The 16890-nt window shown below is 39.3% G+C and overlaps 1 protein-coding gene across 8 annotated transcripts in view; it reads right to left on the bottom strand.

Moving 5' to 3' along the window:
* Positions 1-268: 268 nt before the first annotated feature.
* TNFAIP8 (TNF alpha induced protein 8) overlaps positions 269-16890 on the bottom strand; it is a 123104-nt gene continuing 106482 nt past the window's right edge. For all 8 annotated transcript variants that reach the window (XM_036849276.1, XM_036849273.1, XM_036849280.1 and 5 more), the window contains exon 2: positions 269-1982. In XM_036849276.1, coding sequence (XP_036705171.1) covers positions 1417-1982 — 566 coding nt within the window. In that variant the 3' untranslated portion in view covers positions 269-1416. The remainder of the gene's footprint in view (positions 1983-16890) is intronic.

Genomic DNA, 16890 nt, shown 5'->3' with positions numbered 1-16890 from the left:
CTCAACCTCTGGAATATTTAGTTGTAGGGCCTTTCCTGGTGAGCTATTATTTTAATATCAGTATTCTGGGAGGCAGGCAAATTCAAGGCATAAGAGTACACTAAATCACAGAGTGACATTGCAAACATTTAGCGCTGGTGACTGAGTCTGTCATTTCCTAGGTGATATAGTTGGCCAGCAGGTTTCTATTTTTTTTTTTTTTTTACAAAATAAGCAAATGCTTACTTTATCATTCACACATAAAATTATATAGAAACAACACACAAACTGCTTGGAATGCAAATATTCTTTGGTTTACTCATGAAAATAGCAAATAACAAAATAGCAAAAACCTTATCAGTTAAATAAAAAAGTGACATTCTTTATTTACCTATCAAACCTTACTAAACATTGAAATGCATTCATTTTCATTCCCATGTTCTTCTGGCAATATCCTGTCTTCCCTTTTGCCTTTCATCCCCCTAAATTAAATTATTCTGATGGGCTCATCTCTAAGGTAAAGATTGTTTTATCATTCTTAAAACCACTTACTTTTTATTGTCCCAATATCGGGAATGATCTAGATTTCCTCTTTGTCTCTTACATTTAAAACAGATATGAAAAATGGAGATTCTGTCAGCACGTTTTCAAGATGACGTAAGTTAAGCCCTCAGCAAGCATTTCAAGGCAATGGTATGCCATTTTGGGGAATTTTCATGTTTTGGGAAGTATTACTGTTGGTACTGAAAAACAGGACTCGATTCCAGAAGCATAGTCTTATGTTAGACATTATTCATTATGTCAAATACAATTGGTTTCTACAATATTGATTTCAGAGAAGCAGTTTTCTATTTTTCTGAAGGTTCAATTTGACTGCCTTAATTCTTGAATCTTAATTCTTAATTAAGACGGAATTCTTGAATGTCAAAGTCTCTAACAAAAGAATTTTTAACAAAAGGTAAACTTGAAAATGGAATTGTTTCAAAAGGAGAAATGACAGTAAGAGAGAGCTGTTGGCTTTTTAAAAGAGGTACACATACATAGTAAGGAATAAAGGTGAATCAAAATACACAATTCTGTACATGATAGAAATATCCAATGTGCCACAAACATAACAACTGCCCTAAAAAAGATGTCTTGAGGTCTGGAGCCACACGTATCTTTCTTTATATAACTCTACATTTGCATCATGCAACCATACATCTTCCCGTGATCTGCTAACCGCTGGGAAGCTTTTTACCAGAATATTTGGCAATATGCTTTGCTTCAAATAAAACAAGCCTCATAAAACATTATCATTAATGTCTGACAACTGAATTGGGCAAAGTCTTTCTGAAATATGTGTAATCTTTAAAACATTATTTTTTTTTCCTTCATAAATCAGCAGTGCTCCATCTTCAAATAAATCATGAGCAGTCACAATCTCAACTCACATGCTCATATGTTCTCTTCGTCTAACATTTTGTTGATGCCATCACACAGTTTTTGTAAGTGGGGTTTAAAATTTCCAAAGGGATTATACAAGGCAGCCAAGAAATCACAATCTGAAAAATGATCAAAGACATTATTAACCCGTCCATGTGACTTGGCGGTGAGGTGACGCTGGATGACCTGGTGGAGCATCTCTCTACACTCATTTAACAGCCTGGATAACACATTCCGATCAAAGGTGAAATCCACCTGATGGAAACTGACCACGGTCATAGCAAGTTGATGAACTTTCTTCTTGAATTTCTCCATCAGTGCTAGCTCATCTTGGTTAAACTGATTATTCCTGTAAAGAATGGCCAGCTTGATGACCGTTTTGATGAGGTTTTTGATGATCTTCTCTGCCTCCTTCTTGTTCTGGGTGTACTCCTTGGTCACCCTGTAGAGCTCATCCAGCACTTCGCTGCTTGTGTCATCGATTAAGGTGGTAGCGATGGATTTGGACGCCATTTTACCCAAGATCTTCTTTTGTGCCTGAACGGCCAGGTTTTTGGAATTAAAGACATCTGTGGCCACTAAAAACAAAGGGGAGGAGGAGGATAAAAATTCAGTAAATATCAGCAAGAGAAGCAAATTAAAAATCTCATTGGAAGGAGTATTTTCCTTCCCATTTTCCCACTCTACGGTTTGCCTCCCATCTACTGACATTAGTTTCTGTTCAGAAAAGAACTAAAATAATTTTCCTACATTTTGGGGAATTAGGTTCTCATTGGTGAAATTAATGGGTGGTTGTGCATAATCTTTAAGGTTTTTTGGCAATTCAAGTGTTTTACCCCTTCTGCTTTGTAGCCAATACTTTGTTTAGAAGTTTAAGGGCTCTGGGGGTGGGGGTGGAGGAGGGATAAATCAGGAGCTTGGGATTAACAATATACACCCCACTATATATAAAATAGATAACCAACAAGGACCTACTGTATAGCACAGGGAACTCTACTCAGTATTCCGTAATAATATGGGGAAAAAAATCTGAAAAAGAATTAATATATGTATATGTATAACTGAATCACTTTGCTGCACACCTGGAACTAATACAACACTGTAAATCAACTATACTCCAATAAAATTTTTAAAAATGCTAAAATTAAAAAAAAAAGAAGTTAAAGGGCTCTGATTATAAAGACAGTATGTCTCAAGAGGCAGTAAGTTTTTATGTAATTTTTCCCTAGTTTTAATTTTATAAGAATTACATAAGGAATATAAAATCAACTCTACAATTGTTCTCTGAGCAACAGTAACCAAGAATGATTTAAAGAAACCCATTTAAATGTAAAGAGGAATAAATGACAAAGCCATGATATTGAGTAAATTGACAAATTCATGGAAGCTAATCAAAAGGAAAGCCCTGCTTTATAGTCCAAAATTTGCAAAAAGTCAAATTTCCCAAGACATTGGTCAGCACTTACCAGTTTGATCATCCTAACCACCCTGAATTTCAACTCTCCAAAGCTGAGTGTTGGAAAGAAATATTCCTTGGAGAGCTTACTGCCACTTGCTATTTCTAATGAATGGCCATTGTGCCCTGTAAATTTTTCTATGATTTGAGGAAATAACCCTACTCTATGAACTAATGAAATGTGCCACATGAACAACATACTTTGAAAAAGCAGATGCTTAGAGTTCACTTTTGAACTCACTGATTAAATTATCATAATTTAATTAGACAGAGATTTAAGACACAAACAATAAGAGTTGTATATATTAAATATTAATGAGACCCTATGTGATGCTCTTAACTTACAGCCAGTCAGTGAAGATGCTCAATAAATGTTCATTCCCCAAACCAAGTTTAGTTTTTCTCCAAAATCCTCCCCCACTCTGTGCATGCTGCTTCACTACAACTGTGCTTTCTCCCTCTTCTCCTAGGCGCCTGGGTGTTGGAAAGCAGTCATTCAGTAATGAAAGATGAAAGGCTTAAAAATACAGATATGTAGGAATGAGTCAGGGCATCAATGATATTATTAGAAATAATTAGGAAATTATTTCTAGTTTGGACAGGTTAGCAACATTAGAAAACAAAAAGGTAGCCGCTCCCAAATCCAGGCTGGGAAGGTACATAAGAGAGTAACTCCCTCAGTGTGGAACTGCCATGTCAGATTTGAAATTTGGGCCAAAGTAGCTCATGGTATATAGCACAGGTAGCCGCCAAGTGACTCTTAATGACCAGGATGTCATTCAGAACTGTACACGGCCATACACCCTGAAGGAAAATCTTGATTGAACTAGAAGTGGTGCCCTCACAAATGTTGATATTTAAACTTGTGAAACATGAACTGAAACTGCAGAACTGAAATTGATTTTGAGAAAGAAAAGGAAAGTGAAAAAGCACGAGAAATAGCCAACTTGACAAAGAAAGTTTCCAAGCTTTTTAATACTTTCATCATTTAAGCAGCAGTCCATTTCTATTCCTACTCTTCAATGGTTTGCAAGAGTGTATGGCTTCACACTAAAGAATTTATGTCAAAACGAACGGCACACGTGTAGTTATTTAATATTAATGTTACCATATTAAGACCAGGGACCATCTTCCATGACTCAACTTAAGACACAGACCTCTACAAATAATAAACCTTATTTATATAGGAAGGGATACCCCCAAATTCTCAGATACACAGTAACCAACTAGGATTTCAGGAATTTATTTTATATAAAGTTGAAAGTTTATTGTTTTTAATTGATTAGAGTGTGGCACAGTCTACAAACATCCCATCTGGGATTTACTGCAATGCCTATTAAATGGCAATACTGTACATTGTGAAATAATCGAAACCAGAGGGAGATGGGTTCGAAAGATCCCCCTGTGCTCCTTTTTCCAAGGCTGGACTTGCAAGTTTGTATGTCTTCTAAGCTAGTTTTCTTATTAAATCTAAATTTCCCATGTAATTGCAAGCATAAAGACAAAATAACTCTATGGTGTAGCACTTTAACTTCTCCCAAGAGAAAGGCTGCTGCCAACTAAGCAAGATCGTTCTCCATTTACTAGGAACCCAAACTAAACCAGGACAGAGAAGTTGACCTCTGAGGCTTTCACATTTGTTTCAGAGGAACTTCAAACCCTGCTCTAGAAATACAGCAACAGCTTCATACTTTCATTTTATCCTTTGGATTATATCCAGTACAGTCATCTTTGAAAATGAGGATGAAACCCTTTCTCCCCCTCCTCAGGGAAGACATGCATGCAGTAGGTTTCTCTCCTAGCATTAGTGAAGGCTTTTTCAGAGCCAACTGGGAGCTGTGGCTGAGAGTTGCTGGCCAGGACTATGTGGTCTGTGATCATGAAATATGATTATTTTTTTCTTGCAAATTAACTGCCTTTAGCCATTCCTGCTCAGGCTTGTTTGTCAGTTCCACATCCTCCACTAGATCGATTAAATGTCTGTTGTATCTCACAGCTAGTCCTGGACCAAGTTTTTCTCCTTCACAGTCCTCACCCCTGTGTGATCTCAACCACTTCCATGGCTTTAGATATCACCCATGTGCCAATGACTCCCAACAGTTATAACTCAGCCCTGACCTCATTTCCGGACTCATTTTGCAAATGCACTCAAGGTTTTTCTTTTCCTTGGCTATTCTGCAGGCATTGCAAATATACCATGTCCAAAACTGAATCCTCGATTCCCCCCTGCCCCCAAAGTGCTCCTCCTCCATTCTTTACTATCTTAATTAATAGCATCCCTTCCATCCTTGTGCAAGTCAGAGACCTGGGAGTCGTCCACTATACCATCCCCTCCCTTACCCAGTCCATTACCAAGTTCTTTCCATCCTACCTTCCTCCAATTCTCTAAATTCTATCCACTTCCCTCCATCTCCATGGACAACAGCCCAGTCCAAGCCCCTTTCCAATCTCTTCCCATGTAGTAGCCAGGGCTTTTAAAAAGGAAAATTAGAAAATGATGCTTCACTTAAATTCTTTGCTAACCATTGCACTTCCTTGTTTCTGAAATCCTCATCATTTGCTTACATTTTCATTGTCTGCCTTCCTTTAATAGAATCTAAGCACTTTGAGAGCAGAAGTTGTAAATCTTATTCACTGTGTCGTCCCCTGGACCTACAAGGGTGCCTGGTACACGGCACTTCTGACAGAAGCAGTAGTCAACTGCTCCCCTCTCTTCACTATACTTAAATACTTCTCTGTGAAAACATGCTGACCTGCAAAATGAGAGTTCTAAATACATATGTGGGTGTTTGTTTGTTTGTTTTAAAAGCTAGGGAAACAGATATTTGCTTTACCTGGTTAAATATGTGGTTTTCTTGCTTTGAAGTGTACCTCAGAGTGTGGTTTCTCTTACTGTCATAAATCAGTTCTTTTAAAGAGGAAAGATTTAGCAATCCAAGTGTCCATCGACAGATGAATGGATAGAGAAGATGTGATATATGTACACAACGGAATATTACTCCACCATAAAAATAATGAAACACTGCCATTTGCAGCAACATGGATGGACCTAGAGATTATCATACTAAGTGAAGTCAGAGAAAGATGAATATCATAAGATATCACTTATATGTGGAATCTAAAAAAAATGATATAAATGAATTTATTTACAAAACAGAAATAGACTCACAGACATAGAAAATAAACTTATGGTTACCAGAAGGGATGGGGTGGGGAGATAAATTAGGAGTTTGGGATTAACATATATACAATACTATGTATAAAAGAGATAAACAACAAGGACCTACTGTATAGCACAGGGAACTATATTCAATGTCTTATAACAACCTATAATGGAAAATAATCTGACATATATATATATATATATAACTGAATCATTGTACTGTACACTTGAGGCTAACACAACACTGTAAATTAACTATACTTTAATTTAAAAAATGCAAATGTAAAAAAAATAAAGAGGAAAGATTTATTATGTACGAGAAAACATCAAAGGACAGTAATACAAATATTTAGCATAAAAGCAGGGTACAGTGGTTCTGACTTGAGCTACACTGGAAGATTAAACACAGGCCCACCTCTCCCTCTGTCTGGATCTATGATGAGAAACACGTAACCAAAGGTATGTCCAGGAAGCAACTAAGATGAACAGGAGATGTTCTCAAAGAAGAAAGTGCTGGAAGTACTGATTCACTTGTGTTTAAAAATATACATGTACGGGGGCTTCCCTGGTGGTGCAGTGGTTGAGAATCTGCCTGTCAATGCAGGGGACACGGGTTCGAGCCCTGGTCTGGGAAGATCCCACATGCCGCGGAGCAACTAGGCCGCACAGAAACGAAGAACCAATACAGCCATAAAAATAAATAATAAATAAATAAATAAATAAATGGCGGTGATATGAACAACATATGTACATATCAAACTTAAAAAATATATATACATGTACGCTGTTGACTAATGAAAAATGATACCTTATATCAAAAACATACAAAGGATTACCACTACATCAAAACCATTTAAGACTGTTTTCAGAAATACGTGTGAATGTTATTTGACATCTACTTATCTCACTGCCCCTCCTCTACGTCTTTACATCGCCTTTCTTGGCTTAATCAAACAGTCCATTTCAGCAACGTTTGCTGTAAGCCAAACTGATATTTAGGGAATCTTGCTTTTAGCATCAACAATTATAAATCTGGAGATAAACACTGATGTCAAAGTTATAATGACCCTGTATAAAAGAAAAAAGTGCTTAGAAGGGGGAAAAAAACCCAAAACCTTTTTATGACATTAATTAATGAAAAACTATAGTTCTCTGAAATTAGCAAGAATTACCCATAATATTACCCTAGTTAAGAAAATGTTAATATAGTGAAGTACTCAAGTCACTTTCTTTACAACCTCACCAGCAAATACATAATTTTTTCACCCATCAAATTTGTTATACTTGGAAATTTTAAACGGTGACTACAGATGCACATATATGTCATTGTTAATTCTTGCCTAGTTAAAATTTGATCCAGTGAGCCCAGTAGTAGGAAGGATGGAAAAGAAAACAATTTGAAGAGCATGACTGGCTGTTTTGGTCTGTTAGTAAAAGTTCTTTAAACAAATATATAAAACCTTAGCTCTCTTGCATTTGAATTACTCCAAATCTAAATAGGGCTTAGTAAAAAGACAGCTTTGGGGATAAGAAAGGGGCCATAACCAACAGTAAACACTGTCACAAGAAGTTAAACAGCTAAGAGTTGACCCCCCTACATTGGGATTTGGTAGTGGTCCAGGAGAAAAGCAAGGAATTGTTGGGACACTGCTGATATATATGTGACACTAGCCTCCACACTCAAAATTCCAAAGTGGGAAATTCAACAGGATAGAGAAGAAACAAAAAACCAAAAAAAAAAAGAAAGAAAAAGAGAGTGACGGGTGGGGAGAGGGCCATATCAGCAGAAGCAGCAGAGATTCAAACTATGAGAGGGGCTGACCCTGAAAGGACCAGAAGAAATGACCATGGCAGCAAGCTGGAGGCAATCTTATCCAGAGAGAAAAAGACAAGTGCCAGGACCCTTAACCCCCAATCGTCCTCAGGTCACAGATGGAGACCCTAACACAAAAGAACATAGTCTTGAGAAAATCAATACATCTAAGGTCCTTAAGCTGATGGCGAATGCAAATTTGGGTGTGTATGCATTTTCCTGACCCCAAGTGGTTGAAAATCAATGGTATGCCTCATCACAGGGACAAGCTGAGTCATTCACTCTGTGTCTCCTACCACCTTCAGAAAAGTCCATGCTCATTTAAAAAGTCAACATATTAAAGAAGACAAATGTCAGGGAAGGTGGTGACTTTAAAAAGGGCTGAAAAAGAAAAAAAAAAATCACTGGATGGTTTTCAATGGAGTACTGGGAATTGTAAAGCACCCCCTTGCAGATTCCTTTCCTTGTTCTTCACGTAGCTATTTCACAACTCTGTAAGTAAATCTGGTAGTGCAAATGGTTCTTTTCCACAGAGATACAAATAAATTCTGTCTAGTGAAGGTGCAATTGCTTCCTCATTTTCTTGTCTGCCTGTGTTACACTTGGCATTCTCCTTTGAAACGATTAAAAGAGCTTATTGTTCCTCATTAGTTAACGAGTTAAGTAAAATCTTCGGCATGTCCCTTTTGTATTTTTATGAGAGTCATGAGTTGACCTTCTTAAAAACATACCCTTTAACACATATTACAATTTTTTCATCAAAACCATATAAGGTAAAACAAAACAAACCAAAACAAAACTGCACTACATATAACCCTTTAGTGAGAACTAGTACACATTTCCTGTGGCAACTAATTTCCCCAGGGTCCTGGAAAAGAAAAGTGTACTTATAAAAGTCCAATATCCCGTAGCTGATGGTTCCATGAACTGCCATACTGCTCAGGGATATTACTGAGACTCAGTTTCCCCATCTACAAGATGGGAATAATGATCCCCACCTCTTGGAGTGGTTGCAAAGATAAATGGACGTGGAGCACAGAGGAGGATCTCACAGAATACCCGTCACTGAACAGCTTTCTCCACAGGTTTGTTTAAAGAAGTCAAATTAAACTTCAAATGCCTTCTGAGGTTCTCTGGTACTGAATGACATTTGGTGAAAATTAATCAACTCCTTCCGGAAGTAACATGGAGCTTAGAAATGCAAAATGTCAAACGGTTGTGTGAAAACAAAGACCTCACACAGTTTAGTGAATAACAAGTTATAGATCCTTTCCATGATGACATTAAAAAAAACTAACATATATTAAAATTTCCTTTATCAGGGAATTTCTCTTTTTCTTAGATGTTGAATCTGTTGTTAGCAATAGATTCAGTACCACAAGGACTGTGGTACGTAACACAAGTGTATTTTGTCTAGAGAAAACTGGCCCCGGGAGAACAGAAATGAAGCACCCCACAAAAAGACAAACAGTATCAGCATCCATCCAAAGCTGTGCAACAGAGGACACAATGTAAAGGAAGTGGGCCACATATAAAGCCAAAGTGAAAACCCACGGTGGCCAACAAGATTACTCCATAAAGTCATAGCTTCTCCCCCAGACTTCCCAAAGCTTCCCAGAGAACTAGAGACCCAAAGGCAGGGCTTCCTGCCAAGTAAGAACAGCATGGACGGAAACAAAAGATCAAGGTCGAGAGTCCTGGGTTGTAGACTTGGGTGCAATTTAATTTCTTTGAATCTGTTTTCTCATCTGCTAAGTAGGGCATCATTTCAAGGTGGTATGGCTTAAGTGAGAGTTACTGAGTTACAAATCAGAAAACCCCCAGCACCATGCTGGGCTCATGACGACAGACCACAAATGCACACTGAGTTTTGCTTCCTTATTTAATACACTTGAGATAGAGAAGCAGGAATTCAAATCCAATATTTACACACACTGTATTCTTTCTACTCGTTTCTCTTTATATCTTCTATTTTCCAAATCTGTGGACAAGAGGAATTATGTCCTAAAGAAAACACTATGAAGGCTTTTCCCCGTGTGACCTTGGGCTGTTTTTGTTGCTAGAATTCTGGAATCTTTCCGTCACAATTTTGGGTTCAACTGTGTGTCTTTGATTCCAGTGGCTTACTTTTGTGATGATTTTGAAATTGAAAATGTCATTTCCTAAGTTTCAACACCTTTAACGTCATATTAGACTCCATCTCTGCTTTTTTTTTTGCTTTTTTTTTTTTGGTTAATTTGCTCCAGGAATCATGTTGACGCCTTGACTGCTTTCTGGAAGGCATAAACTCTGACAAGATATCCCTGCCGCCTCTAGGTGCACTAATACCAGGATTGGAAGAGAGTTGGATGATATTTATAAGAAGTGGTATGGTTGGATCCCACGGAACATCAGTTGTGTAAATATTAGAAAAGAGGTTACAGGAATAGAAATGAACTTCGTGGCTACTCAGAGTGAGAGGTTTACAGTCATGAGAACCCCCTGGCTAGCCACCATATTTTGAACTTATACTACATTATCCCCAGAACTGCCTAGAATATGCATTATCTTATTGAAATTTCACAACAGTCCCAAGAGGGAGGTTGTCATTATCTCCATTTACAGACACGGTAACGGAGGCCCAGAGAAATTAAGTTACTCTCTCAAGGCCATACAGTCAGTAAGTGGAAGAGAGGAGCTTGATCCCAGATAGGTCCAATTCCAAGCTATTCTCTTAAGAATTATGTTACAACACACAAGCATAAAAAAAGCTCTCTCTTGAAGTATGAGAAGACCTAATAATATTTGACTAAGTGAAGTGAAATAAAAGAAAAAAAAAAGAGACCAGGTCTCCCTTGGAGGAAAGACATGGATTCCAAAAGGTAGATCAACCTGGCTGGGCTTGAAATAGCCTGTATTTCCAGGGAAAACTCAGAATAGTTGTAAAACATTGAAAAATATAATTTAAAAAAATAATATGCTTACGTTACTCAAAAGCCAGAGTGTAAATATTTAAAGTGAGATGTCTCTCTCAGCTTTGCCACCACTACACAGTACTGATGCCAACCGCTGCTGCCCAGAGGTAACAACTATTTTTAGACTTTTGGTATCCCTTCAGAGTTGCTGTCTCTTCTGCATAGATAAGCATATATATGAATAGATAGATTCTGAGCCAGGTGAAGAAGTCTAAAGGCTTGCAATTCTTAAGAAATGTTACTTTTGAGTGACGAGAGACTATAAACTAGGTAATTCCAGTTTATGGAATTCTATAATTCCTTGCATGACTCTGACATAAAATGGTGAGATGCCAGAGGCACGTGGCTATTACCTTTGTTCCCATACATGTGGTAGCAATAAGAGTCCTTCAGTGAGTGGTGAGAAGGTAGCAAGTATGAAACAGAGGTCTTTATTTAATTGGGGGAGGGTGAAGTTATGATTAGAGCAACTGTGCAGAGTTTATCATCCAAATGGGATCCCTTCGAAAAGGGCACTATTAGTAATTACACTATGACAACAAATCTGTGATTGTTCCAGCAGGTAAATGTAAGTGGTCACTAAAGACAACTTAACTACTCAAGCACTAAAGACACTCAAGACTAAATAAGAAAGGGTCAAAAGTAAGGGTTACCCAAATATTTAGAACCTGAGAAATTTCTTGGGAACCCCACAAGAGCACCAGCCAGCTTTTATTCCGAATTATGTTAAAAACAACAAAAACCTAATTCTTCAAGAAGTTAAGAGTCTTAAGTAGGGGGTGGGTGGGGTGATTCCCTTGAGCTAAATACATTTGGGAAACAGTGTATACAAAGGTCCCATTTGAGTTGCAAAAAATGTACTAATAATATTAGAGGTCTTGAGGATTAGTGCAGTAAAGTAACATTTTAACTTTACCTACCCAAGTTTTCCAAAGTAACTTCTCAGACGACCCATTAACAAATTTGTAGGATAAGGTCAGTGAAAATTATTGGCTAACAAACTGACTTGAGTTCTTGCTAACCCTCTGGAACAGATCCACAATTGTCTTGTGCAAAGAGAGTCAGGCAAAGCCAGGTAATGTGATGACTGTGAGCGTGGGCTCCAGAGGCACACCGTCTGGGTCAGAAGCCTGGTTCTGCCACTGAGTGCCCGTGTCCCAGGGGCTAATTACCTAACCTCTCTGTGCCTCAGTATCCCCATATGCAAATGAGGATACCTGAGGTTGTTATGAAGATTAAATGAGAGTAATCCATATAAAGTGCCTAGGATAGTGCCAGATATTTAAAAATTGTGTCAGTTAACGTGAACTATTATTAATGTTGCCGTTAATGTTGTCATCCTTATTCTTAAGGTAGATACTGCAGAAGATCGGCTGGTATGGGATGATCGAGTCTTGTGATCATGACTTGTGAAACAGGAGTGAGGAAAGAAGAGAGGACATTAACCTGAAGACACGAATCATTCAGCAAAACTTCTGAGTGTTTATAATGGTGTGGTTTCAGAGATAAACGACCGATCCTTTCTCTCCAGTTCTCTCCAGACACTCAGTTTAATGTGGCATTGGGGTGCGGGGCAGATAAGCACACAGCTTGGCAGAATCCTAAAAGCGACGGTAGCAAAGAGAGAGAACGATAATTTTGCTCGAAGGGGTGATGGAGGGAAACTAGGTTTGCAGAAGGTTTCACAAGTGGAGACTGACCCAGGAGGTTGCCTTAGAAGAAAAAGAAGATTCTGCCTTACAGAAATAAATGTGACTGCATTCCAGAGCTGACCTACAGAATTCCTACAGGTGAGTTAGGGATTAAAAATTCTGCCCAGGGGCTTCCCTGGTGGCGCAGTGGTTGAGAATCTGCCTGCCAATGCAGGGGACGCGGGTTCGAGCCCTGGTCTGGGAAGATCCCACATGCCGCGGAGCAACTAGGCCCGTGAGCCACAATTACTGAGCCTGCGCGTCTGGAGCCTCTGCTCCGCAACAGGAGAGGCCGCAATAATGAAAGGCCCGCGCACCGCGATGAAGAGTGGCCCCCACTTGCCGCAACTGGAGAAAGCCCTCGCACAGAAACGAAGACCCAACACAGCCATAAATAAATAAATAAAAATTGAATAACTTAAAAACAAAAAAAAAAAACAAAAAAACATTTATTTAAAAAAAAAAAAAAAAAAAAAAAAATTCTGCCCAGCAGCGTACCTATCTATATGTTAGAAACCCAAGGATGCATGTGGGTCCTATGGATTTTAGAGAAACTTTAAACACAAACTATGTATAGCTTGTTGTCAAGGCCCAGGAAAACTTACTACAAAGGTACTCAGTTTGTGAGAAAGCACTGGCAGGGAGAGGACAGATACAGCAGGTACTTGGGCAGCATTCTCCGTGGCAAGGCCCACGTGCATCAGAAGGGCCTGGAGCTTTCTTCGAAATGCAGACTGTCAGGCCCACTGAATCAGAATCCTCAGGACCGCAGTCTTAGAAGCTGCATTTGGAAGAAGCACCCTGATGGATGGTTCTGAGGGAGAGTAAGGTTGGAGGACCCCTACTCTGAGGTGTACTCCTACAATGCTGTACTTTACAATTTTCCAGTAGACATACTTTGGCTATGAAGACATGCTGTAAGTAGCCTGTGAACAGATGTAACTCCCCACTCAAATTTTTTTTCACCCAAAACTAGACGTGAGCTTGTGCACAGAATGCAGAGAAAATGTTCTCAGAATAGAGCTTATTATATTAAAGCCTCAAAGAGAACAGAAAATTTAGTCTCTTTAAATGATACTTTAGGGCTTCCCTGGTGGCGCAGTGGTTGAGAATCTGCCTGCCAATGCATGGGACACGGGTTCGAGCCCTGGTCTGGGAAGATCCCACATGTCACGGAGCAACTAAGCCCGTGAGCCACAACTACTGAGCCTGCGCGTCTGGAGCCTGTGCCCCACAACAAGAGAGGCCGCGACAGTGAAAGGCCCGCGCACTGCGATGAGGAGTGGCCCCCGCTCGCCGCAACTGGAGAAAGCCCTCGCACAGAAACGAAGACCCAACACAGCCAAAAATAAATAAATAAATAAATGATACTTTAACCAAAATTTGAACAGGGCCTAATAACTCTATCACTAAGCTTCATATGGGTTTGAAATTAAATAAAAATATCCTACAAGTGTTTATACCAAACTGACTTTAGTGAACTATTCTTTTTCATTTTAAATTAAATGAACCCTTCTTTATTTATTACATTGGATTAGGATACCATATGTTTTTCTTGAAGACTTTTCAATTAAGCTGGGTTTATTTACATATTTTCTTGAGGACATGAAGCCTTTCCACTGTTGATATAATTCAAGCTTCCACCAGATTGTGGAGGAAAATCCTCTAAACAAGCTCCATGATTTTCTACACTTTTCCACTCCCTAAGTTCTCCCATCCTGCCAGAGGCCCTGGCTCCTGATGAATATTTATATTCACGCTGGGCTTCGAAAACCAGTAACAGACTTTAAAAGCCAACACACTGGAGTGCAGTTTAGTTATCGAACCAGCCCCTAAAACTGGCATCGATGGTCAACACACCCTTCCTGGTCTCCTGGCCCTATAACAAAGACAACCAGACGGCCAAATTACAGCTGACATTTGCATGGCACTCCGTAGTATGCAAAATATTTGCACTATAACACTTCCATGTGTTTATGAAAGGGTTTGTTCTGGTTTCGTCCTCTTATTATTATTTAACCCTGAGGGAGCAGGTGAGAGAACTGAGGCTCAGCAGTCAAGGGACTTGTCCAAGGGCACTGAGTGAGGGGCAGAGCCAAGGTACACGGCAGCCAACTATGGTGCGTGGCTGATCTGTAAGAAAAGTGAAATTAAGAGAATGTTTGCTATTTATGACTTTTCTATCAAATGCTGTGATGTTGCTGAGCCAGCTGCATAATCCCACTTTTTAGAGCTTATCTGCTCCCCAAGATAAAGCAACTCCTTGAACCAAAAAATAAGGAGGATGGGTCTTACACATCAGAGAAGAGAAAAAAAAAAGAAAGAAAATAAAAATTATGTGTCCACCCTGCTCCACTCCTGAAAAAGTCCTGCTCATCCTTTAAGGCTCAGTTTAAACACCACCTCTTCCAAGAAGGTTTTCCAAATCCAGCGGCGAAGTAATCTCCCAAATCCAAAGAAAAGAATAAAGTGTTCCCTCTTCTAATGTATTTTCTGCCTCGTGGGAGAATTAAATTCCTACCTTATCTTACTTGATTATAATCCTTGACAGCTAAGGTACCACTCTATTCATCTCTCTGTTCTTCAAAGTGCGTAACACCTGCCTTCCAGCTACCATGGAGTGAAACAAACCCCACTGCTCTAATCTGCTTCCATGGAACCTATCACTATCTTTTCCAGCAATTCATGAAGATGTGTCAGGAAATCAATTCAATTTCATATATCTAGAGCTTAACAAATAAATTTACTTATACTCCATGGACAATATGCATTTTCTTTTCTTTTTTTTGCCCACTGCTTTTCTCCCCTGTCCTTTGCCAGAACATACAGAATGACCAGCCACTTTTGTTTGGCGAAGTGACCATATTTAGCTAACTCAATCCCTACAGCAAATGTTCTGGAATCTTTCATGAAAATATCCCAAAGCCATCTGTTTGAGTATTTTAGGAGCAGTGACTTCCTGGCCTCAGCTTGGGCATCTGTCAAATATGCATCCTGGCATAGCCTCTCCACATTCTTGACAAAACCTTTCCGCAATAACTGTATGAAAAGGTTAAGCTAGTCCAGCATTTTATAGCCATGTCAAGCCCTAAGAGGCCAGATCCCATTAAAGGTAAGCAAATGGTAAGATGCGATTTGCTGGGCCTTAAAGTGAACTGTCTCATTCCAAGTATCAAGATACACTGAAGCTCTAAAACTCCAGGATATAACCTTGAAAAAAGAAAACCCAGCATGCTTACCACTGGCTACCTCCAGTGTGGCACTTAGGTTCTCTGTAAAGTGGTTTCTACCCCTCTTTCTAGCCTTTTTTCTCTGTTCCTAATGCTCAGGTATCCTCCATTGTTTTATTTAGATCAGGATGCCTTGTGGAGGTTGTAACCTGGACATCCCGTTGTTTGGCCTGTACAGTGTTGTATTCTTCTTAGAGTGAGTGGTCCACGTTTTAAAAAATTGAAAAATTTAACCTCAAAATCTGTGTTTTTGATTTTTTTTTTTTTTGAATAATCATAAGACCTGACCAAAACGGGCCCACATTCCCACATGGCAACCGTGATCTTGAGTTAAGTTGTGGCTGCCGCCTTTAGAAGGAGAACACCCTGCCCGGTTTACCACAGGTCCTCCCTGGCCATCACCACACAGTTACATTCAGCTCCCAGGCTCGGCAGCCATCTGTGTGGATGACTCCTCCTTACAGAAATAAATGGGACTACATTTCAGAGCCAACCTACGGAACTCCTATTGGCTCTTTGGAATTAGAATTCTGCCCCGCAGTGTACCTGTATGTCAGAAACTGAAGGACATGTGCAAGTCCCATGGATTTAAGAAATAATTTAAACCTAAATTATGTATGGTCAGTGAGTGTCTACGAAAGGTCTGCTGGGGAAAAAGGTAGGAAGGTTAAGAGTAATAATAATTTGTTTTCATAACACTGGTTATTTAGTTACAGGCATCAAAATCCCCCCCTAATTTCTACAGAATGTGTTCGCTGAGTCTCAGAGAGGTGGTGAATTTGCCAAATTTCTAAATATCCTGGGAGAAGTTGAACTTGGATATTCCATACCAGTTTGGAGCGCTACACAGTAAACAGACTTTTAGCAGAAAAGCCTTCTCCCAGTCAGTCACTCATTCATTCACTTAACACATTTTTTACTGAGCACCAAAACGCCTGCTCTCAAGAAGCACAGATTCTAGTAGAGGAAAACCTAAAACACAAATAAACAAATGTGTATAAACAGGTCAAATAGTGGCAGGGGCTAGAAAAAAGTAAAGGGAGCGTGTGTGGGTTTTTTTGAGGGGGGGAGTGAGGAGACAGTGGGGGTGAGGGGGAGACTATTCTATTTTATCCCTGCTATTTTAGTCAGGGAAGGCCTTTCTGGAAAGGTGACATTTGAGCAGAAATTTGAAGGAAG

Source organism: Balaenoptera musculus, chromosome 3 (assembly GCF_009873245.2).
Source record: "Balaenoptera musculus isolate JJ_BM4_2016_0621 chromosome 3, mBalMus1.pri.v3, whole genome shotgun sequence".
Lineage (NCBI taxonomy): Eukaryota > Metazoa > Chordata > Mammalia > Artiodactyla > Balaenopteridae > Balaenoptera > Balaenoptera musculus.
The sequence above is the reverse complement of the archived record's forward strand: the minus strand, read 5'-3'. Positions and strand labels throughout refer to the sequence as shown.